At 40.7% G+C, this 26,169-nt stretch overlaps 6 protein-coding genes across 15 annotated transcripts in view; 1 reads left to right on the top strand and 5 right to left on the bottom strand.

Annotated features, from left to right (window-relative positions):
• LOC120446985 overlaps positions 1-2,955 on the bottom strand; it is a 5,994-nt gene extending 3,039 nt beyond the window's left edge. The window contains exon 1 of one of the 2 annotated variants that reach the window (XM_039628285.1): positions 2,855-2,955. The gene's annotated coding sequence lies outside the window, so the exon portion shown is untranslated. Of the gene's footprint in view, positions 1-461; positions 592-2,854 lie in introns of those variants that run through there. The other variant, XM_039628282.1, reaches the window with a different exon arrangement.
• Positions 1-2,992, bottom strand: part of LOC120446982 (alkaline phosphatase) — a 5,005-nt gene extending 2,013 nt beyond the window's left edge. The window contains exon 1 of one of the 4 annotated variants that reach the window (XM_039628274.1): positions 2,855-2,992. The gene's annotated coding sequence lies outside the window, so the exon portion shown is untranslated. Of the gene's footprint in view, positions 1-83; positions 332-381; positions 598-2,854 lie in introns of those variants that run through there. The other 3 variants (XM_039628273.1, XM_039628272.1, XM_039628275.2) reach the window with 3 other exon arrangements.
• LOC120446983 (leupaxin) lies at positions 658-26,169 on the top strand. 6 transcript variants are annotated; one of them, XM_039628276.2, is made up of 9 exons: positions 12,025-12,137; positions 14,624-14,806; positions 16,288-16,451; positions 16,516-16,681; positions 17,102-17,243; positions 17,305-17,396; positions 17,455-17,600; positions 22,325-23,008; positions 25,604-26,169. In XM_039628276.2, the coding sequence occupies exons 2-9, from the start codon at positions 14,722-14,724 to the stop codon at positions 25,868-25,870; spliced, it is 1,746 nt and encodes a 581-aa protein (XP_039484210.1). In that variant the 5' UTR covers positions 12,025-12,137; positions 14,624-14,721; the 3' UTR covers positions 25,871-26,169. The 6 variants fall into 6 exon arrangements, with proteins under 6 accessions (XP_039484213.1, XP_039484211.1, XP_039484214.1 ...); XM_039628281.1 differs by lacking the exon at positions 25,604-26,169 and adding an exon at positions 23,301-23,954 and having other exon boundaries at positions 12,036-12,137; XM_039628279.2 differs by lacking the exons at positions 12,025-12,137; positions 14,624-14,806 and adding an exon at positions 658-963.
• LOC120446987 (C-type lectin 37Db) lies at positions 7,218-7,843 on the bottom strand. Its single transcript, XM_039628287.1, has 2 exons — positions 7,726-7,843; positions 7,218-7,669 (listed from the first exon to the last, which is right to left on the bottom strand). Exons 1-2 carry the CDS (start codon positions 7,802-7,804, stop codon positions 7,296-7,298), a joined length of 453 nt encoding a protein of 150 aa, XP_039484221.1. The 5' UTR covers positions 7,805-7,843; the 3' UTR covers positions 7,218-7,295.
• On the bottom strand, positions 7,973-8,632 carry LOC120446986 (C-type lectin 37Da). Its single transcript, XM_039628286.1, is given in 1 exon segment — positions 7,973-8,632. A coding segment is annotated over 1 exon segment (624 nt). The 3' UTR covers positions 7,973-8,008.
• LOC120446988 (C-type lectin 37Da) lies at positions 8,768-9,524 on the bottom strand. Its single transcript, XM_039628288.1, has 2 exons — positions 9,424-9,524; positions 8,768-9,358 (listed from the first exon to the last, which is right to left on the bottom strand). The coding sequence occupies exons 1-2, from the start codon at positions 9,512-9,514 to the stop codon at positions 8,889-8,891; spliced, it is 561 nt and encodes a 186-aa protein (XP_039484222.1). The 5' UTR covers positions 9,515-9,524; the 3' UTR covers positions 8,768-8,888.

Genomic DNA, 26,169 nt, shown 5'->3' with positions numbered 1-26,169 from the left:
CAGATTGTTAACTAATCATTGTTTACCACAGATAAAAGGCGCTTTATGGACAGAAAGACGTGACTACCATTGATGTGTCGTACTTTTGGGTTGATTTTAAATTGGGACACAACGTTTCGCTTATTATTAATATATGTGCGTTTAGGGTCGAGCCAATATATTATTATTTGTTTAGCGATATTCCTATTGTCCTATTGCATCCATATAAGATAACTTATTAAACAGTTTACATTTATATTTATGTGTCCTAATCTTTTAGCATGGGAACACTTTAGCGTAGAACTTAGTCTGTTATGGGAACAGCTGTAAGTGTTTACATTTCGCAGAACTCAATGTATTGTGATCTGTATCACTAACGAGAGATCCAGTTAGAACACCTACCAACTTTCCAACTGGTAGTTTCAAAACGTTGCTTGGTATATTTACAGCGGTAAGATAATGAGTATTTTAGGTAAGTTTACCACGGTAAGCTATTTTCTCGGTCGGCGCGATAGTTCCAACTATACCGATACTGCTATCGATAGCCAATCAGCTGTTTCGCTCTCTCCCACTGTCCAGTTGAGCGGGCGTGCGCTTGTGTGCGTGTCTGCGTCCGTGTACGTGCTCCAATGTTTTTTTGTATTGTTTATGACCGACCGCCGCTCCAAAATTAAAGTGATTCATATATAAAACTCGTCTCCAACTCGCGGCGAAATCCACCGATACTCGCCATTCGGGCGCTGGCAACAGCTTAAAATTAGTCTCCGGCCAACTCCGCGGTTTTCAGTTGCGGGTGAACAAGAAAATAAAGTGTTTGCGTGGACTTGTCGCTCTTCGTTTCCAATCAGCATCAATTAAAAACGCGTGTGCTTGTGCCAAATAAATCCAGAAAACTGAGCATTTCAGTTGGTCAAGAGCGGAAAACCACACGCACACTAACACACATAGCGGAACAACGACAACTCATCGCCATGGACGATTTGGGTAAGTGTGGTCCACTTTTCCTCGGGGAAAAGACTACCTGACTTCCTTAACCGGAAAATTCCGCAGCATAACCCGTGTGACGTAGGCAAAAGCCACACAGTAATGCTGCGACTTCAAGGTCAGTTGTTAATTGGAGTTAATTAACATGCAGCAGAGGATTCTGACGTTGGCCGCCAGGTGGCGGCACAGGAAGTCGCAAATCTCACGCTTGAATAATTTTCGTTTACAGTAAAGAGTGGCTAAAGTAGATGCTAAATGACATCGTGGCTTCTGGTTTTTCTTAGTTTCTAATACGTTATTCGTTATTCACTTTCGATTTAAGGGGCACAGCATTGGTATATATAGTATATATGTACATATGTAGGCAGGCCAATATACAAAATGATTCGACAAGGAATTTTTTTTATTGGTCAATGTTTACTGTTTTTCGAAACTCTTATCGTTAGCATATGTACAAGCATTAATCACGATTAAAAATGGCTGTGTTACGTGCCTTAAAATTCTTGATGATGAATTTCAAGTGCTCGTGTTATCTCTGAACCCGTTCATACATACATACATACATATGTCACAGCCCGATTGTTGCATTCCTTGCACTTTTATGATTAATCCTAATTCCTGGAATCGCACATAAAAGCATCAAGCTCAGCACTTCCATTGTGAGCTCATTTACAATTCTGAAATGCAAAGAGGGTGTGGTTTCTTGAGTCCCTTGGACTTTAGTGAATGATCTGATCTGAGGGAGGCAGCTTAATCAGTCGGGAGCTTTAGCTGTATTTGCTTTCTTCGCTGCCACACAGTGTAGTCTCTTTAGTCTCCATCAGCGAAATAAAGGTCTATATGCCGTCTCACTTTATTTTCTTTATGACACAATTCTTCGCTGTCTACAGTCTCTCTGCTTGTTCTTCGGAATGTCTACTGATAAAAATTAAAAAAATAAAGCAAAATAAAATGTGCAGCCAACTCTCCGTGTCCAGACATTCTTAAGAAATGACTAAAGGCCACAACGGCCAGGTCAAAAACTCTTATGAAGAATTCCAGCTGACTGGCACTACACCTACGCACAGTGGTCTAAGACCCCACTAAAATTTGGTTATCAACGGGATTTGGAGGATTCTACATTTTAACAAACTTTAATACAAGTTATTTAACATTGAGCCTTTGCTACGTCAAATTAAATAGCAACTTTTATCTCAGAGAGCGAAAGTGTTTAAAACAACTGATCTGATTATCGTTCAAGATACTTATGTACATCTCAGCATAAGCACAGATTTTGCCCTCGAAGCTTCACTTTAATTGTCATTAAGATCGCACAGGAAGTAGGGACTTCAGCTCCATCTTCATCTTGATCTTCTCCAGCAACTCAGTTGCACCAATCTTGCTTTGCAACCATTAGTGAGTGCGCGCCCACTTCATCGCCTACTCGACACGCAATGTCTTCTGTTCGTGTTGCGTGTGCGCACTGTAACAGCAATGACGAGATGATCTGTCGAGATCGGTTAGGTCTGGGCATCGAGCGGCGATGACGAGGGGAGCTCTCAAACTGCAGAGCAATGATCGCTTATGGTTACGGGGAAAGGTGCGCACAGTGGGACAAAAGTTGAAAAGTTTTGGAAATAACATTTCTTCCTTTTCCTTGGAAGCGGAAATATGGTTCAACTGAGGCTGAACATCACAGTTTCCATGTTGTAATTAGCTACCTTCCGTGTTTTATGATTCTGGTTTGTCGATAAAGTGTTATAAAGCCTAAACAGATGTTAAGTGATAAGGCTTTCCCACATTGATTGTCACAGAAGAATTTTGTTTTCAGCATTTTTGGCTGGCATTTTGTGAAACATTTGAGCTGTGCTGTAGTGAAAGCCCAGAGATGTTTTGATAGTCTTTGACTCACGTTTTTGTTTATTCGTCACCAACGAAGGGGTGGCTTTTCTTGGCGACTGGCCCACTGTTCACACACCCAAAGGAAAGCTCCAATCGGGCGACAATGTTTTCGTCCGCTCTGGTTTCCTTTCGATGTGCCTCCCACTTGCGGTCGAAATGCTCAGCCGCAGGCCGCAAGCCAAAATGAAAAGCCACTCCAAATGAAAAGCGACGTGGTGGGGCATAATGGTGCTCTTCCTCTCATTTACTGGCTCTCTTGGCACTGAGAAAAACAACCAATATACATACATATGTATGTATATATATATATTGAAATCTGATTTGCAATAGCATAATTATTTTAATTCGATTTTGTAACATTAATACTCAGAAGAAACAATAATCATAAAAAATATATGGCCAGATCAAAACGGTGATAAATACTTTTAAATGCGTTGCGAAATATATTTCTAGTTGCTTAGCTGTTTCCTGTACATCATCGCAGTGCAGCTTGTTTACCAGCTCTCAAACACTGGGGCTCTCTTGCTCCCCCGCTCTCTGTGAGCAACCAGGAGAGTCGGAGCGCTCGTCTATTGGAGCCCGAGCATCGGGTCCCCCCTTTGGATTTCAGTCGGTTGCGACGCTTTTACTGAATCGCGAGCGCAGCGCGTGTGTTTTCAGAGGTCTCTCGAGTGCGGTCTCCCAACGGCGTCCTACGATCTCTGGGAACAATATATAGAATATGTGACAACACACTGCCAAAGTGCAGGCAAAAGTGCACGGATAACGCGATTAAATATATAAGAAACAAAGCCCAATCAAAACAAAAGTGTTTAAGTGTTTAACAGCGAGTTGAAGCGGGAAAAAGTTAATGAAAATCTGTGAAACTGTGTTAGCTGCAGGTTGGAGCGTGGGAAAATGTTTTACTTCTAGTGCAAGAACAGTCTGCAGTAAAAAGTTGACAAACATCAAAAGATATCTAACACTAAGAAAAGCAACAAGATAAAGCAGAAATGCCAGAAGCAGTCAGCTTAAAAAATAATATAATAAACTGGCCAAGATTAATGGATCCGTGTCACTCGCCTTAAGATTCCACTAACTCTTGGCAAATGTTTTGCAGAACATTTCAATTTCATTAGCATTTTCACTAATTATGGAACTAATTATCAACGGACAAGACATTCAAATATATGACATATTTGCCCAGACCTGGCAGAGCATAGAATTTTGGTTACCCCATTAATTTTCGCCTCGGGGCCCCAAACGGATTAAAATCGTGGGCGCTGAGATGGAAATTAATTTGGTATTTCTGCTTTCTGGAGGGAAATGCTCGAAATAGCCAAACGAATAAAACAACAGACAACAGAGAGCCGAACAGAAAAGCAATTAATGTATTAAAATTATGACATTTTTCACATACATATTTCAAGCAATCGAAGCCAAGTGCATTCACGAGTGGGGGGTGGGGGTGGGGGGGAACTTCCTTCCCCCTCCTCGCAAAAGTATCTCGAGTTACGACAGCGAATGGAAATGCTGGAGGATGATGTAAACTGGGCTGACATAGTGCGCACAAATGAATATTTTGTTGTTGAGTTCTGCACTTATGAGAATCGCTTTCGTTTTCCTTTCGTTTCCTCCCCAATATTTCGTTATCTCGCAGATACGCTCAGTGGATGCCATTTGTTTACGACCAGACAGCTGCTGTCTTTGTCCATCCCTGATCTGAAAACTCTACCTAAGCATCCACAGATCACTGATCTCTGGATTATTTGAGTATCAAAGCTCGTTTCCAGCCCCAACTACTTAGCACCTCTGGAATCATCGAAATCATCGAAATTATAGTGCAGTGAGTTCATCGCCAGGTTTGAGCTGGATTTTAGTTTGTTCAGCAAGTTCCTCTGTGTTTTGTTCGCCGCGCTTGTTCTTCAACGAGAAACCAGATTCTTATCGCCCAGTCATAAAATTTCAATTAGAGTGTGTTGTTTCGATTGCCTTAAAAAGTTGAGAGGGTTCGATGGATTTCGAAATCGTTAATTGTTAGCAGGGCCTGATGTGCAATTAAAAAATTGGGGTACATTCATTTTTCACCAATATATAAGCTTGTGAAGAAATATTTTGAAAGAAATAGTGCAGATCAAGTAAGAAGTAATAGTATTAAATTAAGGCCTGGCCGTCCACTGTTTGCATTCGATAGATCGAACCAATCAAGCTTCTATTGAGCCAATCAAAATACTCTGATACTTAATTCTAGAAAAGCTTTTTATCTTCTAAGTACTTAGCTACTTCCCAATAGACCCTATATCTTACCAAGACCCCAAAGGCCCCAAAAGTCAGTGAGCGATAGCTCTTCGCTGGTTCCCGCCCTATTACAGAAGCGGAATGTGGAAAGCACAGTTTACAAAGGCATAAATTGGCCAAGTTTATTGAAAGAGCCGGCTAAAGGCCCATTGCGATATTGCGATCGGTACGAGTAACACCCCCGCGAATTTCCCTGGGCTGGTACCCAATTTTCTGTTTGGCCACGCATTGCGTTTTCACCTTAGCGCCTTCAGCAAGGTCAACACTCGCATTCACACACATTTTATCCACTTACTAATAAAATATTTATATTGAGATCGTGGCGATCGGGCGGCAGTAGATCGCTAGGAATTTCCTGCGAAAGAAATCGTGCCTTTGACTTTTAAATATAGAAGGAAGAGCGAGCCGAAAACAATTGCCCACAATTTCGGCCCGACGTCATTCCCAAATGGGCTGAGTAATGCCTCAGGTGTGGAGGTAAATGGATTTGGATTTGGATGTGGATTTGGATATACCAAAGATCTGGAAGGAAAGTGATATTTTCGCTGGCTTCACGCTTCTCTTTTTTCGGCCTTCCTTTTGGCAACCATCTGCGGAAATCTCTCGTATTTTCAATAATTTCCCCCGATTTTCCTAGTTTAGCCCTCCTTCATTAGACGACGAAACGTCGCCTTTGATTTGCTAGAAATGTTTTTTATTTTCTCTTTTGGATATTTTTAGTTGGCGATCATTGGTGTTGACGTAATTTGGCAACCTTGATTCCCCGTTCCCTTCTCGATATTCATGTTTTTGGCCCGCTTCGCTTTGTTTTAGTCGGTGAATTTATGTTTATTATTTTTTACCTTTTTCCAATGTGTCGCTATTTGTTTGGAGCGAAAATCTAAAATGTGGCCTGCATGTTCGTTTTGGTATTTTTATGATTCCATAAATCTGTCTTTATAGACCGTTTGGCTCAACTAAATCTACAGCCCATCGTAAATTGTGTTAGTTGCATAGATCATCTATTGGGATCCACCCACGCACTTTGCGATTGGGAAGTCAGAGTAACTAATCCGGATTTGTTGTTATTTCCCGATTTTGTGTCCATTGCTCTAATTTATCGTTCTTGTTTGTGCCTTTTGATCTTTGGATGCGGTAGATTAAGACGCATCTTGAGTGATTACTCTATAAAGATCCCTATCTACTCTTAAATGATTGAGTTAAGCTGTCCTTGGCTTCACTTTCTTTGTTTAGAGTATTAATTCAGGTTTTTTTTTCATGATGAATTTCAATTTTAATGCATGATGAACTGATAGACGATGTTTACGTTACGAGTAGATCTATTCATAGTCTCTCAGAGCTCTTCATAATATATGCAGCTTTGATCACTAATCTCTCACCTCACCACATCCCTTTAATCTGACAATGCGCTATTTTGTCAGTCCCAGTCAATTAATAGACGAAATTCGAATGCACAAAGCACTCCCCAGACAACAATTTCCAACATTAAATCGCTTGGACTTCCACGGGGCAAGGAGCTGGTTTCTTTCGTTATTTTTTTGGTGGACTGGGGCAAAGCTCTGATAGACGGGCAAAGACGACGACAACTTCGACGACGACAACTACAATATCCACTGTGACAGGCTAACCCAACGCAAACAAAAACGACAAATCCGTCGTCGAGCCCCGAAAGGCCAAAAATAAAAATGCGCTTATAAATAATTCAAATAAAACATTTTGCCGGTGGCGCAGGGCAACATCGTCCGCCAAACCTGCAGACTTAGGGAATATAAAATGTCACTTAACATATTCTCGATTAATCATTAACGTTTCAATTAAATCAGTGAGAAAAACAAGTGAATCTCGCTCGGCACAATGGATAGAACAATGTACGGGAAGATCGATCCGGGTGCTCGGCAACCCTATCGCACAGCCCGAAGCAAGGGTATCCTGCCAGGATGTAAGTATAATATCATCGCTTCCGGCCACACTTGCCATAACATATTTAAAGAAGTAATGGATTCTTGGCCAATGTAAAACCACCCTCGCACAAGAAGTTATAAAAATGTAAATGAAGTACCTGTACTTGCGTGAAAATATATGTTTTTGAAACGCCAGTTAGGAAAAATTGCAGCTTTACTTTTCCGACATTCAATTAGAAAACATATTCTTCACTGGAAGTTCCGATGTTGACACTAGTTTAGCTGACAAATAAAGGCGACGGAGTTTTGGCACGGGAGGTCGTTCATCTGGAAGGAGGTTGTTGATAACCAGAGCTCGACACATCGGTCGTGGCCACTGCTGTTGTCCGGTTCTCCGGCGGACCAGTTAAGAAATGGAGCCTCCAGACCAGTGGCCTCCGACGCGTATACGCCCCGAACGCCGAGGTCATTGATGGATAGCCAATAGCTGTAGGCTGGGTGGAGGTGGGGGCTAAGAAGCTCCAGTTCCTCCCTGCTCTCCAAGTTGACCAGAAATCCGCCCTTTTGGCGGCAGTGGTTGGTTGCCTCGAACCAGTTGGTCTTCGCCAAAGAAATGTAGTATCGCTTTTCACCGATCTCTAGGATATCTAATAAAAATCTGTGGTTTATATTTTTTTCCAACACACATGATTTTTGTACTTACTTTGCTTACCCAAGGGAGAGGTTTCCGTAGGAAGAGCACTCCAGCACACCAGGAAAAGCAGCAGTAGTTTGACCATCATTCCTCTAGTTTCAGTTCGCAACTGAGTAGGAAATCGGAAATTGCCTGAGTTGGACATAGATTGGAGATAGCCATGACTGATAGCGCCTTGCGAAGATATGTGTGTCAACATTTATAGACTGATAGCTAAAGGCATTTTAAGCTCTTAAAATGTGAAACAATAGAACAATTAATAGGAACAACATTTATTGACACCTTTTACACTTTACTTCCACACAACAATAGATATAGTTTCCTGCTTTGGAGCCTCACAAATGTACTTAAACAAGCTATTCGGATCGCCGTTGCAGGGTCGATCATTCAGTTGGAACTCCGTTGAGTGTCCGTAGATGTAGCCCATGTGTATGCAATGCTCAATGCCCCCAGCGTTGTCCGGTTGGTTAGGCGCCCAACGCTTAATGGTCACGAGTTGGACATTGGAGAACCAATAGTAGTTGCCGGTTCGGGCCAAGTCATTGCCAGAAGTCCAGTGCTCGGAGCGATCTCCCCGGGCATTCAAGTGCGCGGCAATGTCGTCAAACTCTTCGGCTGTTTCGAAGGCCACCAGTTCGGAACCCAACCTGCGGCAGTCCTCGTAGGCGAGATGCCAATTTACCTTAGACTGTCCAAATACATAGTAGCTTCCGTTGATCTTAACAAAGGGAGTCATGTCAACGGTCAAGTTGTTCGGGTTTCCTAAAAAGCGTTGAATACAACAAATAATACGTTTGCGTGACTATAAATGACTTTCTACCATTTTGTACCATATGTGGGTGGTGTACTTGTCGAAGGGTAATCCTGGTGCAAAGCAGGCGACAATAAGCAGAAGTCGAACCAATGTCTTCGGCATTTTTCTTATTTCTGGTAAAACGCAACAAGAACAATCTCTTATATACCAGTGATATATTTACACAAGTGCAAGATAACTTGACGGCTTACTTAGTCACTGACTATTACCTCTTATCTTAAGAAAAAATGGAATAACTTTGTTTTGTTAGCTACTATCTTTATTACATGGCTGCTCAAGTAGAAGAATCCAGGGTGTTCCCTTTTATTGCAAAACAAAAAAGTCAACCATCCGATATTGAAGAGGCTTGAGAAGTACTTCACTTCCACACCACAATGGATATGGTTTCCAGCACGGGAGCTTCGCATATATACTTAAACAAACTGTTTCCATCCCCTGAGCAGGGTCGATCGTTCAGCTCGAACTTTTTGGAGTCGCCGTAGATATAGCCAAGGTGGATGCAGTGTTCCTTCTGGCCAGCATTATCCGGCTGATTCCTTGCCCACCTGAAAGTACTTATGCGCTGGCCACTGGTGAACCACCTGTGGGTGCCCGTCCTGGCCAGATCGTTTCCCGATGTCCAGTAATTCTGGCGCGATCCATTGGCCATCAAGACATCCGTTACAGCATCGAACTCCTGGTCTGTTTCAAATGTTACCAGCTCAGAGTCCAATTCGCGGCATTTCTCGTAGGCCTCATACCAGTTCAAGGACTCCGTTCCAAAGAAGTAGTATCCGTCGTTGATTTTCGTAAAGGGATCCGCCTTCAGGATCGCACCAATGGCATTTCCTTTAACAAATGTAAGGAAGACATTTAATTAATTTTCTTTTTGAGATCGCTGGACATATCATTACCGTCGTTTACTTCAATGTTGAACTTTTCGCGTGTCCATCCAGTTTTCGCTATGCCTAGCAGTGCAAGAAGTAGAACCGTGAGCTTCAGCATTTCGGTGGTCTCTGGCTTTCGAACAGAGACTCAAAGCCTTTCAAAGGGTTGAAATCGCCTTGAATTCTAATTAAAATTTCTAATTTTGCGGCATATGTATATTTTATTCCGCGCTTTTGTTTGCATTGATAAAAGCGTACCATTTTTCCCCAGCAGTGTTTGTTTCCCTCATTAAAAAAATAAAGAAAGTAGTTGAGCAATACAATAACTTAACCAAATTGTAATTCTTTTATTCGTAACTTATATACTTATAGAGGGTAACTATAAAGTTATACTATGTGGTTATCATTTTCCTGGGAAATCTGGATGTATTGGGTAAACAGCCAAGTTTCATAAGTTAAGCATACTTTTGGGAACTGATTTTATTAATCGAGTTCTTTCAGGAGAAGCTGTCTTCTCGGCGTTCATCAATAAAAATGTTTGAACTCCGAAAATGGTACATTTCATTAAATACGAGCATTTCGAAACGCGAGGCATCATATGAAATCACCATTAAGGAAAATGTAAGCAATTGCTCTCCAAACACCTAGCTGATGACGCAATCAAATAGACAGTGTATACAAGTGCATAGCATGTAAGGTAAACAAATTTAGCATTTTGTTGCTACCTTATCCATTTCCGAGAGTATCGCCCTAAGCATTTTACTGCCTATATATTCATGTACTCTGAAAAATTCGTTGTTCGTGTCAAAGTGCCAAGAAAATGGTAGCTTACAAAGCACAAAGTTATTCTAACCATCGGTAAATCATGTATAATAACAGCTTATGTAGAAGCTCATTATTATTCACAATGCTCGCCAAAATAGTTCCATATATTTTGGGGCAGTGTATTTACTTAGCGCGTTTGCGTACATCTGTTTGGAGTAATGTTAATTGCACTCGGGCTAACACCTTCGATTGCACTCGCATCGTATTCTCCAGTTGTCAGCACACGATTTGAATATTCCCCATTCAGTTTGCTTTTCGACGTTGTGCGGTCTTCATCGGATTTGTTTAGCAAGTGAGCTGAGTGCAAACAGTCAGTCGATTGACATGAAAATCGGTAAGCCTCAGTCTTTCGAGTTTTGCGGTGTGGGTTTCATTCTACAATCTGTAGACTGGTAGTCGCTGACCTTACTACGCGTTTCATTCATTTGATCATTGGATCATTAGATCATTGTTCCCATTGAGTCGGCAGCCGATCCAAGTATCGTCGGTGGGCGTCAGTGGTTTCCAATCGACTCGTGTTCTATTTACTGCCAGACACGACACTTTGGCAACTCATACAAGTATAATCCGTGAGGATAACGTGCGTTTCGCAATGATAAGGTGGCACAATATGAAATTCATAGGCAAAATTAATCTACTTGTAAGAAAGAGTTTCAGTTGATGCAATTTATAATTAATTTAAGCTCATTACTTGAAAGCTTGTTTATTGGGCATGGTGTTTTATGTAAGCTAAGGTGCACTATAGTATATATTTATGATACATTTCTATTCCTTGATCCCATAAGATTTTTGTTAACTAATGTGGAACTATAGTTTCGTCTGGTAACGTTCAATATGACAGTATACACCTGTTTAGGTTGGCATTACGCAAGATATTCTAATTGCTGGGGTGGTAACCTCAGGGCATCTGAGATCCGATTGATTGATTACTTTGGCGGCTTATCTTACAAAGTGGGCCTTATAGATACTAAGGATGTTGGGTTGGTATACAAAGCTGTTGAGAGCTTATCGGTAAAGCAGAACCCGTTTTACGACTTTGAATTGGCACAGGTCAGGGCCAATGGATTATTATTTTTATTATTGGTTTTACCAATGGGTAATCTCTTATTTTGTTGGAATTTGAATTTTTTTAAACCAATATAATTAATTGAGTAAAAGCATCGACATCAGAGCGACCCAAACAAAAAGAATAAAACAAAACACTTTATTCTGAACAAAAGCCATAACAATTTGTGACTATGTGTTTCTGTTGTTGTTATACAAATACTAATTTTAGTTTTCTTTTCAAAGTCAAGTGATTCATTCATTTCGTGAAACAAAAAAACCGGCAAAACACTCGGGAAATGAGTAAAAAGGCAAGCGCGAAAGGCATACACCAGGTGGCGCCACCACTTGTGTGACACACTAGCCCACGCAACAACAACAACCAATGATCATAATTACTCAACACCTGTGCTTGGAAAAATATTTGTCTAAAGTTCTGAAAATCAATATTCGGGTATATACATATGTATATACTTCGATAATCCAAGTATAATCCTTTTATAATGTGTATGTAGGTATATATGTACATACATATATTCGTAAAGTATTTGAACGCCTGTTCAAGAGCCTTGTTATAAGAATTTAAAATGAACATTATAAAAAATTATTTCTAAAGCTTTTCCAATATGGAAAATTAATTCCAACCCAAATGAAGTATATTTCTAAACAAGCACCTTTTGGTACGAACTAGTGCATTTTTTCCAGTGCACAGTCGACGCTGCTGCTCTTGCTGCTGTTGGTTGCCTCAACTGAGTGTGAGTGGCAGTGCGATGGCGGTGCGCGCAGCTTCGACGAATTCGTTGTCGAGCTTCTTGTTCAGTTGATTTTGAGATTTTGCCGAGGGAAAATAGTTTCTGTGCTGCTGCTGCTCCGTATGTGTGAAGTCTTTGCGCGGGTGTGCGGGTGTGTGTGTGTGCGGGAATTTAATTAAGGCAGCCGCAATCGATCAGCAATATCAACAACAACAAACTAAAACCGCAAACAAGCCGCCGAAATGAAAATCGAAAGTGCTCCCAAAACGAGCTAAACAAAACCAAAAAACACATATGTACATACGTAGATATGTAACAATGTCAACAATAAAACAACAACAGAAAACAGCGGAGTGCAAAAGGGAGAGCGGGCAACAACAGCAACAATTCAAATTCGCAACTGTTTTAGCTGCCTCTCTCACCGCGCTCTCTGCATCTCCTCTCCCCCTCGCTCCTTCGCTGCATCAAGTTGTCAATTGCAAAATTTCAACAGCTGTCATGTGCAGCTGCCTCCCTGCCCCCCATTCCCTGCCTCTCTCTCTCTCTATCTCTCTCTCTTTTCCTCTCCCACCCACCATCATTTAACCGAAAACCGAGTTTGAGTGCAACTCCGCCTCGGGAAAAACAACAAGAAACCCACTCAGTCAGTACTGTTGGTTAATTGATTTTAATTGCAGTTTAATCAAGCCAGTAGCTTCTGCCAATTGCATTCCTCGAAACTAATGTGTGAAATGTGTTTTTGATGAAATACGCCTCGTGAAGCATCAAGTGGCTTATTGAGCATATTTTCTTTTACCCTGAGGAATAGTACAGAGCCCTCTCGATATCAGCAACCATTTGCAGTACTGTATATGCTAAAACCTAAGTGGTTTACTGTTTAGATAAATTTGATTTTTCATTTATTCTCTGTTATGTTAAACAATTACTAATTGATTGCAGTAATTGCGTTAGTTTGAACCCTTTTATTTTCAAAACAAATCAACGATCTTAAGCCGATTTTAAATATTTCTTTGTGAGTTCCAGCGATTTAACAAGAATCATTTCCGCCTCGGCACCATAAATTTAAAAATCCCATTCGTCTTCTTTGTCGGCTCTTCCCTACTCGTTGACCCAGTGAGGCGTGACGTTCTGATAACCCTGCCCTGTCCTATATATAGATGATCCCCCGCCTGTCTGTTCCAAGCGGAGCATCCATGGAAATGGGAGTACGGAGACCCACATATGGTGCCAGGGGTCTGGTGCTGTGCCAGTGCCTGTGCCCTGAGTGATTTGCTCGTCAACCACATGTTCGATCATCTCTCGGTTTTGGACTATTTTTAAAGATATTGCGAAATAATTTGGCCGATTCTAGCCCAATAATGCAAATGTTTTCGAATATAAATTCGAGCATCGCCTCTTGATCACTTTCATACGAACTTTTATGAATTCGCTTGCCAAAACGAATGAATCGCGTCACACCTTATTTTCCTTTATACATATACCCATAATTTGAGTGGTTTTCCGTGGCTGAGTTTCCACTCGATGTTCTGGCGGATATTTCGCTTTGGCATTGGCCCAGTTACAGGTGTGCCTTTTTCCGACTCTTCCCCCAGCCTTTTGAACTCTCGGGTGAAATGTTCGAGTTTTGTTTGATTTATTTGGTGGTCTTATAGCTTAATCGCCTGCTGTCATGTCTTCCGGCTGTTTTAGTGTTCTTTCGTTTTTTGGGTTGTTTCTATTGCTGTGGTGGGTCAAGTAAATGGCGTTAAGTGCGATTGTATGACAGCGGATGACACGAGTCATCCAATAGATACTTTCGGCAGGTCTCAAAGACAGCTTAAGCACCCTCAATCTAATGCTTTCTGCACACACAAAAAGGAAACCAACTTCAAAACAGCTTAATGCCAAAGAAAAACTATTTGTGGTTTCGTAAATATATACTAGATTTTAAACATGCCCTTAAACACAGATTTTGTGATATCATAAAAAAGTATTACCTAGGTCGTTTAACATTTGGATAATTATATTAAAACAGTTTTTTCGTTTTTATTTTCTAAATGCAAATGCTTCCATTTTTCTCCGTGGAATTTATTGACGTTTTTCTCGGGTTTTCATGCGCTATTATCACGTTTTCTTAGGCACTTCCCTTCTCCTATTCATCTAAGCTAAATTAGAGGCGAAAAGAATGCAAACAACATTATTTTGATCAAATATGTTTTCATGGGACGTACATTAAAGAAGCACTAACACACTGGAAAATATTATGGCATCGAGTAGATGCGATATTTCTTGACTTGGTGCGATTTTTAGCCAGTTCGACAAGTTCGTCCCACCTAAACTGAATCAAAAATTGTGTGTAGATGTTAGGTCCCCCGCTCTCCAACTTGTATGTGATATTCATATATACATATATATAAATATATACATATCTATATAATCACCCTCATACTCTGTGTTTCGCTAGTTTTGGGCTGCAGTGTGGGTGTCTATTGGCCTGACTTTGTTTGGCCCCGAGTTGATTGAGTTTTTGGTGCTTTAATTTGGTCAGTTGGCAACTAGACTTTCGGTTCGGCTGTTGTTGTTGTTGCTGAGCCGGTAAAAATATTTAACTAAACTACCGTTTATAGTGGTCCAGACAAAACGAAATTTTTGCATATCGGCAAACGAGTGACAATCAAGCAATACATTTCGATTCCATCGATTCTGGCCAAATTTAGTGCGTGAAATGTCTTCAAAACTGATATCATCGTCGTTCCACAGTTCGCCCCTCAGTGACTGTTTTAAAGTGGGCGAGTTCGAGAGACGTCTGGGTAAGTTTGTTCATTGGGAACAAATGGAGTGTGGGCGATAAAGGGTTAATAATGATGACAATTAAGTCGTTCTTCAACGGGGGCCACGGGTCAAGTTCAAGTGCAGCTTATTGTTTCAGGTGTTTCATAGTTGACACAGATTCATAGTTGATCTCCAAACAAAAATGATTACATTTTAATTTGAGTGTGCATATTAATTACTATTTTTGAACATTTGTGTTCAAGTGTTTCGAAAATCAAAAAGTTTTTAATTTAAACAACATTTTATTCTTTAATCGCAATAACATTATTTGGCCACGTTTGCCCATCGTTTTCATTAAAAAAAAGTTTAAGTTTAGAAATTATACCACATTAAAGAGTTAAGAGATATGGGCCATCTCAAATCTAAATATTTCCATTAAATAACGTTTACCCACCCTTAAAAATAGTGTTCATCGTTGGTCCACCCTTAAAAAAAGATTTTCGTTTGTCCACCTGTTAAAACTAAATATTTTCAATTAAAAACGTTTATATATATTACATGTATATATGTATGGATGCATGTATTTTCTTAAAGTTCTGGCCCCAATTCACATGTCTTGGAACAAAAACATATACATACATATGTATATGTAATATTGTGAAGTATTTTGCAAGCAATAATGCAACAGGTAGAAATAAGTGCTTTCGACCCTACAACGTATGTTAATTCTTAATCGGGATCACTAGCTGCCTCCATTGAGACTTGTCCGTTTGCTTTCTGTCCGTATGAAGGTGGAAATCCCGAGATTAGGCATACAGAATCCAGTTACAATGCAGTAACAGTAGGCTTCAAAACGTTACACGCCTACTATAATCTTAAAACAGATACAGATGCGCTAAATTCAAAAACATGATAAAAAATGATACTGTCTTCAAAGTCGAAGCAAGCTTTTTCCTTCAGTTATATCAATTACCCTAGACACAAACCAGAGAGCAGACCCATTAAGTAATTGTAGGCATTGTGCGATATCGCTCAAGACAAAAGAAAACAAACAAAATGTTATCAGAAACTTTTGCTGTGAGATATGTGCCAGCAAAAGAAGGCAAATGGCAACGGAGTGGAATCTCCGTTTAGTTGACAACGGAGTATGCGTCAGAGGTGCAGTGACAGGTGCTTAAAGTTTGGAATTTAAATATCAAATACCTGCGACCGGAAGAAGAAGTGATATGGCTAACTATGGGGATTACGACAATCTGGGTATTGGTTTCTCAAAGTTTGATATGAATTATGAATATGTACACGAGTGACAAAATAAAACGATTTCCGACTTAAGAGCCGCGTTGAGTTATCAAAAGAGAAAATAAAAAGTGTCATATCCAAAAAATAAATTAAAGTTAGTTGTATTTGTTGAACAACGAAACCGCTTAAATGTTTTAAATAATATAAAAAGGTTTCAAGACCAAACCAATGCTTATTTGTCGTTTAAGATATATAATTGTTTTACACTTCTTCATTATAGATGCTCTATTAGCCGACCTGCAAAACAGTGTGCCAGGCCAGCCGCAGCAGCCCCAGCCGCAATATGGAACTGTCCAGCCAAAACACCAACCTCTGCAGCAACAGCAGTTTGTGGATAACACTCCAGGTTATGGAAGTCTGAGGGGCAAAGCCCAGCCTCAGGTGGTGAGTATATAGTTATACAGTTTAGTTGGAATCAATACTAATTCGAACACTCTCCTTGTTGTAGTATCAAGAGCACTATAGCGTAGAGACACGCTCCCCAACGGCAGGACATGATTTTAATGGCTCCTCCACGACTCCGGGATACGTTAACCAGGGATCTCTGCCACGTCAGGCGGCGGGAGCAACCACAGGACTCTCAGAACTGGACTCCTTGCTGCAGGATCTGCAGAGTAAGGAAAAATCCATCGATATAGGCGATATAGGCACCAATGTCAATGTTATTGTCGATGTTATATGCACATGCATTACTATCCGTTTGCTCGTTTTAGATGTTGAGTTAGTTTAGATGTTAAGTAAATCTAAAGTTGATAAGTCTGTCTGTATACTCATATTTCCCCTTTTTTTTATTTTTGTAAAAATATTGTTAATATGTTCATGAATAATTCTTGTTTGTCAAACTCGAGTGATTTATAAAACTCGGCTCTTTGTACAAAAACGTAGTAAATATTTTAAACAGAATATTGAATTTAAAAGCATCTTGGAACTACATATGTATACAATTATGTATTATTTTATTAATGACTTAATCGCATTCGCTTCATTCAAAATGTTCTTGTGTGGCATTAATTGGTTTTTTGTTGACTTCCTAGAAATCGATGTACCGGTCAACTACAGTACTCCAGTTACAAAATACAATACGATGAATAGTTATGCCACCGTGGAGGAGCGTCCTACGATGGACAGCCTGCTGAATGAACTGGACAATGCTCACATCTATGCTGTTCCTAACGGGTAAGCGGATGAAAGAAGAGCCAATTGCGGTAGAACTAACTGTAGCATCATCATTTTTTAGATCTGCACATAAATCTCCGACGCCGGGACGCCATGTCACCATCACCGTTCGGGAAACGAAGACAGAGAAGCTGACGGGTCCTGATGGACCAGGTAACTACCAGCTAACTCAAATATTTCATTATGGACTAACATGTTCTTCCTATTGCAGTTGGTACTGTCGAGGAGCAAGTTGTGCAGCAGAAGGACTCTTATACGCCCAATCATGCTGTTCCAGGACAACAAGTGCATCAGGCCTATACGTCGCAGGCCACCAAGGAACTGGATGATCTGATGGCTTCACTGTCCGACTTCAAGGTATGTTGTTCGACTACGGTTTCCATAAGGGGCATATTCAGGTGCTGTCTGATAAAATAAAATGCACAGAAACATGGTTGGAATTCTCAAAAAACTATAATGTAGTCTATAACTCGTGTGCCTTTGTCTTTCGGCATATAGTCATATATATAAATGTCATTGTAAAAAAATCATTCTAATGGAGATATTTTTACAATATCTTCTATATGCCATAAGCTACTGGGATATGTTTAAAATCTAATGAATGAACAATGATTATAGTTCAATTTGGGTGAAGTATTTAATACATGTACTATATTTACAAACAATGCTTGGTTGGCAATTAAGCTTTTTACTTACATTTATAGAAGAAAACATATCGATTCGATTCTTAAGTTGAGTTTTCAATTTAAAGAACTATAATGCATTGTGCTTAGTATTTTCTATCGGAGAACTAAAAAAAAGTTTTGCCAGGCAAGAAAATACGTTATGTCAAGTGGTTGGACTAGTAGATGAAGATCTGCAAGCAGATAACCCGATTTTATCATTTTGAAACGTAGATAAATAACTAGATAGATAAGTTGAACAAAACACAATTTACACATTTACGAATACATCAAGCATGTAGGCGACCGACTTTAGCTTTATAGCCCTTTCGCTCCATATGTGTCACAAGAATCTGAATCCTTAATCTCCGTTATCTAGCTCATAGTTCCCAAGTTCTTGACGTTTATTCACTCTTCCTTCAGTTACATACTTTTCTAGACATACATTTAACATTCGTTTAAAACATTAAACTTCCTTGCTTTAGTAATATTTTGTAATATTGATTTATCTGCATGAATATTTTATTATTTTTTTTAAATTAAGATAAGCATTGTGTGTTGTCAAAAAATTGGAAATATTTCATTAGGCATCCTTTTTGAGTATTTTAAAAATTCAAACGTAAATAGTTTAGACATTCCACCTATTAGAAACGAAAAGAATTATCAAAAAAATTATATTTTTCCAATCTATATGGTTTTTTACTAAATTACCATACCAAGTCTACATATATGTAGATTACAATGCACATTTTAGGTAATATTTTGGAAAGAGCTCAAATATTTTCATTTTTTTCACCTGTCGTAGGGACACGCTCACTTTAAAAGCGTCAAAACAAATTGCATATGGCCGAAGTCTCCCGTCCCACTTTTCAACCACCCGATCCTTCTGGTTTTCTACTATGTATTTAACTATTTTTAGCAAGAGACAGCCCATTGCTCGGTTTAGTTGTGGATGGTAATAAAGACCATAAAATGAATCTATTTATCATCGCAAATCGTCTGACGCAAGGCAACCGAGCGAGTCTAATGACACCGCCGATCCATAGATCCCATGCCCATTGAAGATCCCTTCGAGAAGTCGAAGAGCATCCGAGAAAGATCTTGACTTTGACATCTGCCAACGCAATCCGAAGGTGGATTTCGGGGGATACTTTAATGGGCCACATAAATTGATTGGTCTAATGAAGTCTGATTATGATGGCGAGGGACTGTCACACGATTTATTGCACACGGCGCCAAGACATTTTAAGTTTTCCCCAGAGCAGCATTTACACAGCCAAGTTTATTTTATATTCTATCTGTACCTCATTAGAGCATCAATCAATTTGGGCGGCAATCGAGTAAACAAAAAGGTTATTTTTCATGCACTGCACATCTTCTCAGGATATAAAAACAACAAAATATTGTTTCCGTTCAATTGGACTAGCCTGGTTTTCTTTTATAGCGTTGTGTCCATTTTCCTTCCTTCACATGTCCGACATTTGTTTTTAGAACTTTCTGACATCTTGAACAGAACGCCTTTATAAATGATGTATTTCAGCAGATGTCTTTCGCGTTTATTTGGTCTTTTTGCGCCACTTTTCCGTTTGTTTTTTATGATCTTGCTTAAAATATTGCAGTGCGTCTGCTCCTTTCTTCATTTCAATAAATTTGGGTCAAGGTTGGCGACAGTCCTTTGCTCAGTTCGCGAATGGAATGCATATATGTTTAAAAAGAAACCGAAAAATGTCAGTAAACGCAAATGAATACGCTTTCCTTATAACCTAAAGGTGTTTACAATCTTATATTTTTCAGTCTCTCAGTTGATAAGGTAGTGGAATGTACTAGAACAGTTAATGTTTTAGTATATAGGATATAAGAAAGTGCTTGAATAAATTCTTGCGGCCCAACTCAAAGTAATTTATTGCTTTATTTCAATCCCTAATGTGACAGTTCGAAGCGTTTCTGGTTAAATGCATGCTAACATTTTTATGGGTTTTATAATTAAATCAAATATTCTGAATGGTAAATCACCTAAATGTTTACAAAATATGCACATCAACCATTTCAACGAGTATCTGAGACTTAACCCCTTGTGCCTAAGAATTGCAAAATGTCGACAGGGAATGCCGCGAATTGTCAGCTTGCCGCCAAGGTATTCGGGTTGCATTAATTATTAATTAATTACTAAGTGAAAAATATTTTTGCACACTTCTTTTATTTTGTTGGCAATCAATTCGATGGCCGTCGCAGTCAAATTAGCAGACATTCGTGTGGGGAGGAGGTAATTGGATTCTTTAGACTTCGAGTAAATTGCAATTCAATGTCATTGACGAATGGCAGGCGTGCATGCGAAAAGTATACTCGTATATGAGCGGTCGGGCCTGTTAATTATTTAATATCATTTTCAATTTTCCACCAACGGGAGTGGGCGAGGGGCGTGAGAAGGGGGCAGAGGGCGGGGCAAGGCGTGTCCGTGACTTTGTTGATATGATAAATATGAAAATTAAATAGAAAAGCCTCTTGGTCCCTCGTTCTTTTTCTGTACATTTGGAAAGCGGGGGAAAAATAAAATACAAATATATTCGGATATAAACAATATTGCACACGGCCCGTCGGATTTTCCCGGCGCTTTTCCTACCCACACGTACACTCAAAACGCACAGTTAGTCGTACCCCCACATCCACCCCCATCCACGCCCCCTGCTCCCACTTGTCAACGCGATTTCCACAACGCCGCTTTTGCTATAGTTTTTCATTGCAAATCATTTGCATGGCTATTTTCGAAAGCGTTTTTTATTATATTTTCTTTCATTTCTATAACCCAAGCGATCCATTTAGCTGTTTCAGCTGTGGGTGTTTCAGTGTGCCTGATATATTCTCTATATTTTTGTTTGCGCTTTCATTGCCACAATCATCTGGCGTTCAAAACCGCATTCGTATTCACATTCTCCGCCCATTCCTCCATCCTCCTCCCCGTCTCATTCATTGATCGAGATTTCCTCGCTGCCAGCTTCCTGTCCCCCATTTCATAATCCCTCGATTTCCCACCTTTTCCCGATTTTCCCCCGTTTATTGGCCACGACTGGAAACGTGTGCCGAACACTCGGCTGCGCTTTTTATGGGGAAATCCTGTTGACCAGCCGGTCGATGTTCATTTTATACTCCATGCCAAACGACGATTTCAGCGGTTCGACTGCGCTGTGTACGATTTGGTCTTAAAATAGCCAATGAATATATTAGAATAAGAAAACCTCGCCAACGCTGAAGCCAATGAAAATTTGTGCGGCAGGCGCAACAGGAGCGGAGTTCCGATGGACAGGGCGGGTATATATCTTGATAACTATAGGGTTTCTTTGATTCACTAGAAAGCAATCGCCAATTATAACTATTTTCCCAATATATAGAATAGTATGCCTTCGCGCACTCTCTTGGTGCGCTTCGTCACTACGTTGACAGCAGTCCACAATAGTAAAGTTATCCCATGCAGATAGAGACTTCATAAGTACGATATTTTGAAAGATTATGAATATGTTTCCCACCATATTTATTTCGGGTCTTTAATACACAGCTTATAGTTATCGAGATCGGTACTATTTTATAAATTTATGTCTTTCAATTTTTATAATAATTTTGAATATTTTATTTGTCCAGGGAATAAACTATTTTCCGATTTCGTTCTTGAATTCCTAACCAAGTGTAAAATAAATTAAAAGGTAAAAGATTATTCGCGTAGTGACGAAGCGCGCTAAGAAAAAGGGCATTGTGTCTACTAGTAATAAAGAAATTAAAATCTTCTTGTCCGATTATGTTAAGCGACAGAAAAATATAGGTAATGACACATTTAGTGAAGACAGCTAATTATTAAGTAGATTGTGTACTTCCCCTTTTTAATACGAATCCTCCCCTTTCCAAAACCAGAGGCCGCTTAATTAGGCGTCTACTTAGTTGGGCTGAAGCAGGCAGAACACGAGCACGCCCAATGAAAATGCAGAGTTTATGAAAGAAAAATTGAATATTGAAATGGAGACTCGACAGACAAGATCCGCACAGAAGCAGTAGAGAACCCCTTAGCCGCCCACTCCTTTCGTTCTTCGGAAAACGTTCTTTCGTATTTTTGGCAATGAACGAAAACTACGTCAACGTAGAAGAAAAATGCTTTGCATATGAGGAGAGCGTCGTGCGCAACGCGGTCCACATACACACAGATATATAGCTATATAGTTCAGTCAGGAGAATCTGTGCGAAGAGGAAGAGAAACATTATTTTTGATATTTTGATTTTTTTTCGTGCTCGGCGGCGGCGGCTAAAAGCAAAAGTTTTTGTGCTAGCGCTCGCACAACTTTTGATTCAGTCGAGGCAAGCACATCGACGTAAGCCCACCGCGACAGGATCCCAAGGATATACCATGCTAATTGAAATTGTTATCCATTATTCCAGGTTAGCAACGGAACGAACGGCATCGGGAACGGAAGTCATCCGCAACAGCACTCGTCGACAGTGCAGCACCAGACGGTAACCGACTACGCCAGACCAAACAAGGGTAGCCAGCAGGCGCATCTCACCCAGACGATCGAGGAGACGACCATCGTCGAGGACAGTCGCGAGGATCAGTTGGATTCTATGCTAGGCAATCTACAGGCCAATATGAGTCGCCAAGGAGTCAATACCGTGCAGAAGGGCTGCTGCAATGCCTGCGAGAAGCCCATTGTCGGCCAGGTGATCACAGCCCTGGGCAAGACATGGCATCCGGAGCACTTTACGTGCAACCACTGCAGCCAGGAGTTGGGCACCCGCAATTTCTTCGAGCGCGACGGCTTCCCGTACTGCGAGCCGGACTACCACAACCTGTTCAGTCCGCGCTGCGCCTACTGCAACGGCGCCATTCTGGACAAGTGCGTCACCGCGCTGGACAAGACCTGGCACACGGAGCACTTCTTCTGCGCCCAGTGCGGCCAGCAGTTCGGCGAGGAGGGATTCCATGAGCGCGACGGCAAGCCCTACTGCCGCAACGACTACTTCGAGATGTTCGCCCCGAAGTGCAACGGATGCAACCGCGCCATCATGGAGAACTACATCTCGGCGCTGAACTCGCAGTGGCATCCGGATTGCTTCGTCTGCAGGGTACGTTAATCTCTCATATAGATATGCTGATCACAATTAATGCCATTTTCGATTCATCGTTTCAAGAAAGGAGTTGTAGAAAGGCCTTTGCCACTGACACATTTGATTCCTTTCTATGGATTTCTATACGTACACATACCATTGGGAATCTAAATGTGCCAGTACAGCCTAACTATTTAAAAATGCCAAAGATTTCCAAATCTGAACGTTGCATTTTCGCCCCGCTATTTCATAATCATGATTGCTCAATTTAATCGTTTAATCGTTCATCCTCGTCACGTTTACACTTTAGGATTGCAAGAAGGCCGTTCGCGGCAAGTCCTTCTACGCCATGGAGGGCAAGCCCGTCTGTCCACAGTGCGTGGGCGTCGATGAGGAGGAGTAGGAGAGATCCACAAGCAAAAGCATCAGCAAACTTGTTGCTGAAGTTCAGCAGCCAAACGAAAATAGCATCCGGCGGCGGTGGCTTTAGATACATTCTGGTATCTCTAGCTGCGTGCCACTTTTTTATTACCAGCGTCATGAGGAGAGCTCGCGGCCAAAACAGCTGCCCGCCGTCCGTCTTGGCTATTTTCGTTGCGGGTCTAGGAGCAACACAGCAGCATGAACACCAGCAACATGCGCAGCAGCAACATCTGTGGCAGGCGCAGCAGCAGAACCCTTTCGAACCCTTTTCGCTCGCCCAGCTGGCCCGCTCCGTTTTGGGGCAGGTGCCGCTGGGGTAAATGAGTCGCAAGTCCCTGAAAAGCAGCCCTCTATGATGGTCTTTTTGCCCGCCCCTGTCCCTGAACCTGAACCTGCACCCCCGACTTGTTGAACTTTTCTATGCACTTTTTGTAGGCTAAGTTTATAGGTACTTTTTAAATTTAAAATCATCATGAAAATGACCAACAATATTGTAATTTGTTTTTGTAAATAAAATTTTAATAATTACACATTAAAACAACCGAAATACAAAAAGAACAAGCAACAAAAGCAAGCAAGAACAGAAAGTGGGAGTGGAATGGTTGAAAAGTGTTCGTCTCTTTTCAAGGTGGCGGCGACCTTCGGGCGGAATCCACCCACCCAGAGCCACCCAACCAGACCTCGTGTCAAGGTCAGTGTCAGTGCGCTGGCCTTGACACATGTGTCTGTTGCTGTCCCACCTCCGCAGATTTGTGTTCTTGATTTCTGCTGCTTTCTATCCGGTTGATAAACAAATTACAATATTGTGGATTCGATTTTCGATTAGGGAAAGCCATAATTCCTACCAGACTAGACTATTTTCGTTGCTGGCGTTGTAGTCAGCATTTATATGCTTCGCATGCTACTCTATATATGCTATATATCTGTCTATAATGGACATAAGATTCGCACTGTTTATTGCTGGTCTTTAATGGGCACCCCGGGTGTTAATTGGTTGATTGGGCTAACTAAATTTAAGTTGATTCGTCAATTGCAATCCAATAGAGCTAGCCAGTTAAAATGTTTGTCTAAAAATAGCTGAACTATTACAATGCGAGACTGCATACACTGTTTAAATATATATAAGATACATAATTGAAATTCTCAATTGAGTGTTGAAAATTCGTGCCTTATATATATTTGGTTTTTATTTTTAGTTCATATCGATATTGATTATTTGGCTTCATTTTTGTAGCTGTGCTCCACTTATGGTTTGCTTTCGTATAATCAACAAAGGAAAAATTATGAAACGGCTTAGGGAAATTGTTGCACCTGTTGTTTGTGGATTGATTGATTTGTATGAGGTGGTGAAAAACGAAAATAGCTTTTCCGCCGCAGATATCACGTTCTCAATGATCCTTCGTTCCATGTTTCAATCGCTGTTGCCGGTTGGATGATTTTGTCCCCTGCCACCTCTCCACACTTTCAATACCCCTTGTTTTTGGAAGCTGGCCAAAAGCGTGCGCAAAATGTTATTGTCTTAATACAATTGTTGCTGTTCTTGCTGCTGCTGTTGATATGTTTTTCCAAAAGCCCCCGTAAAAAGGAAATAGAAAAAAACGAAATGACTTTGCCGCACTTTTTTCATATATTTATCATATTTAAATTTCCCCGTTTCTTTTTTTTTTAAATGTACAATCTTTGTTTTCCAATTAGCTAGACACCGTGCACAGTGGGTCCCAGGGTACCAAAGTCCTCCGTTCGTCTCGTTTTTTTCGATTTAACTGAATTTTAATTAGGTTTTTCAGGCCAGGCGTAAAATTTTGCACAGCGAATATTATGTTGTCGGCTCTCGATCGGTTTGCTGGTCCGTCATGCTATATGGCAACTAATTTATGGTCGTAATTAGCCTCAGAAAGAGGCTGCACTGCCATTTGGCCCATAATACATCATTCTCATACCTCTCCTATATTTCTGAAGCACAACTAAAGATCAGGACAGTGCGGTTGTGATCTTGAGGCGCAGTAAACATTTCAAGTGCTTATATACTGCGATTCCCAAAAATGTTTATGGTAATGAATTGGTTAGCTTTCGATTATTAAGTTCTTGCTAAAAACGATTAACCCTGGGTATTCCTAGAACATCTTTAAGCTATTATACATATTTTTTGTGTTCACAATACTTATGAACCCTTGATTTTATCACTTACAGGACTGCCGACAGCCCTTCCAGGGAGGATCCTTCTTTGATCACGAGGGACTGCCGTACTGTGAGACGCACTACCATGCCAAGCGAGGATCCCTGTGTGCAGGGTGCTCAAAACCCATCACCGGACGCTGCATCACGGCCATGTTCAAGAAATTCCATCCGGAACACTTCGTCTGCGCCTTCTGCCTGAAGCAATTGAATAAGGGCACTTTCAAGGAGCAGAAGGACAAGCCATACTGCCACACCTGCTTCGACAAGATCTTCGGATGAATTCGCAGCTGCCAAACTCTAGTTACGCATATAATACTGTTTTTTATACGATTTACGAACCCAACCCCAATCCCACACCCCTACACCCGTACACCTACTTACTGTGCATCTGTGCTTTGTATAACCGAGTCAATTTAGTAATTTAATTAACGCCATCCGAGCAGGATACGATAATAGAATGCGATCGTAATCAATTAGCAGACACTAATCCTAATCAATAATGTTGGTCACTTTGATATTGCTACTCGTTCGACAAGAAAAGACCATAGAACCGAATGATAAATAAATAAGAGAAACCA

The sequence above is a fragment of the Drosophila santomea genome, chromosome 2R, assembly GCF_016746245.2.
Source record: "Drosophila santomea strain STO CAGO 1482 chromosome 2R, Prin_Dsan_1.1, whole genome shotgun sequence".
NCBI classification, from domain to species: Eukaryota; Metazoa; Arthropoda; class Insecta; order Diptera; family Drosophilidae; genus Drosophila; species Drosophila santomea.
This window is presented reverse-complemented; position numbering and strand designations above follow the sequence as displayed.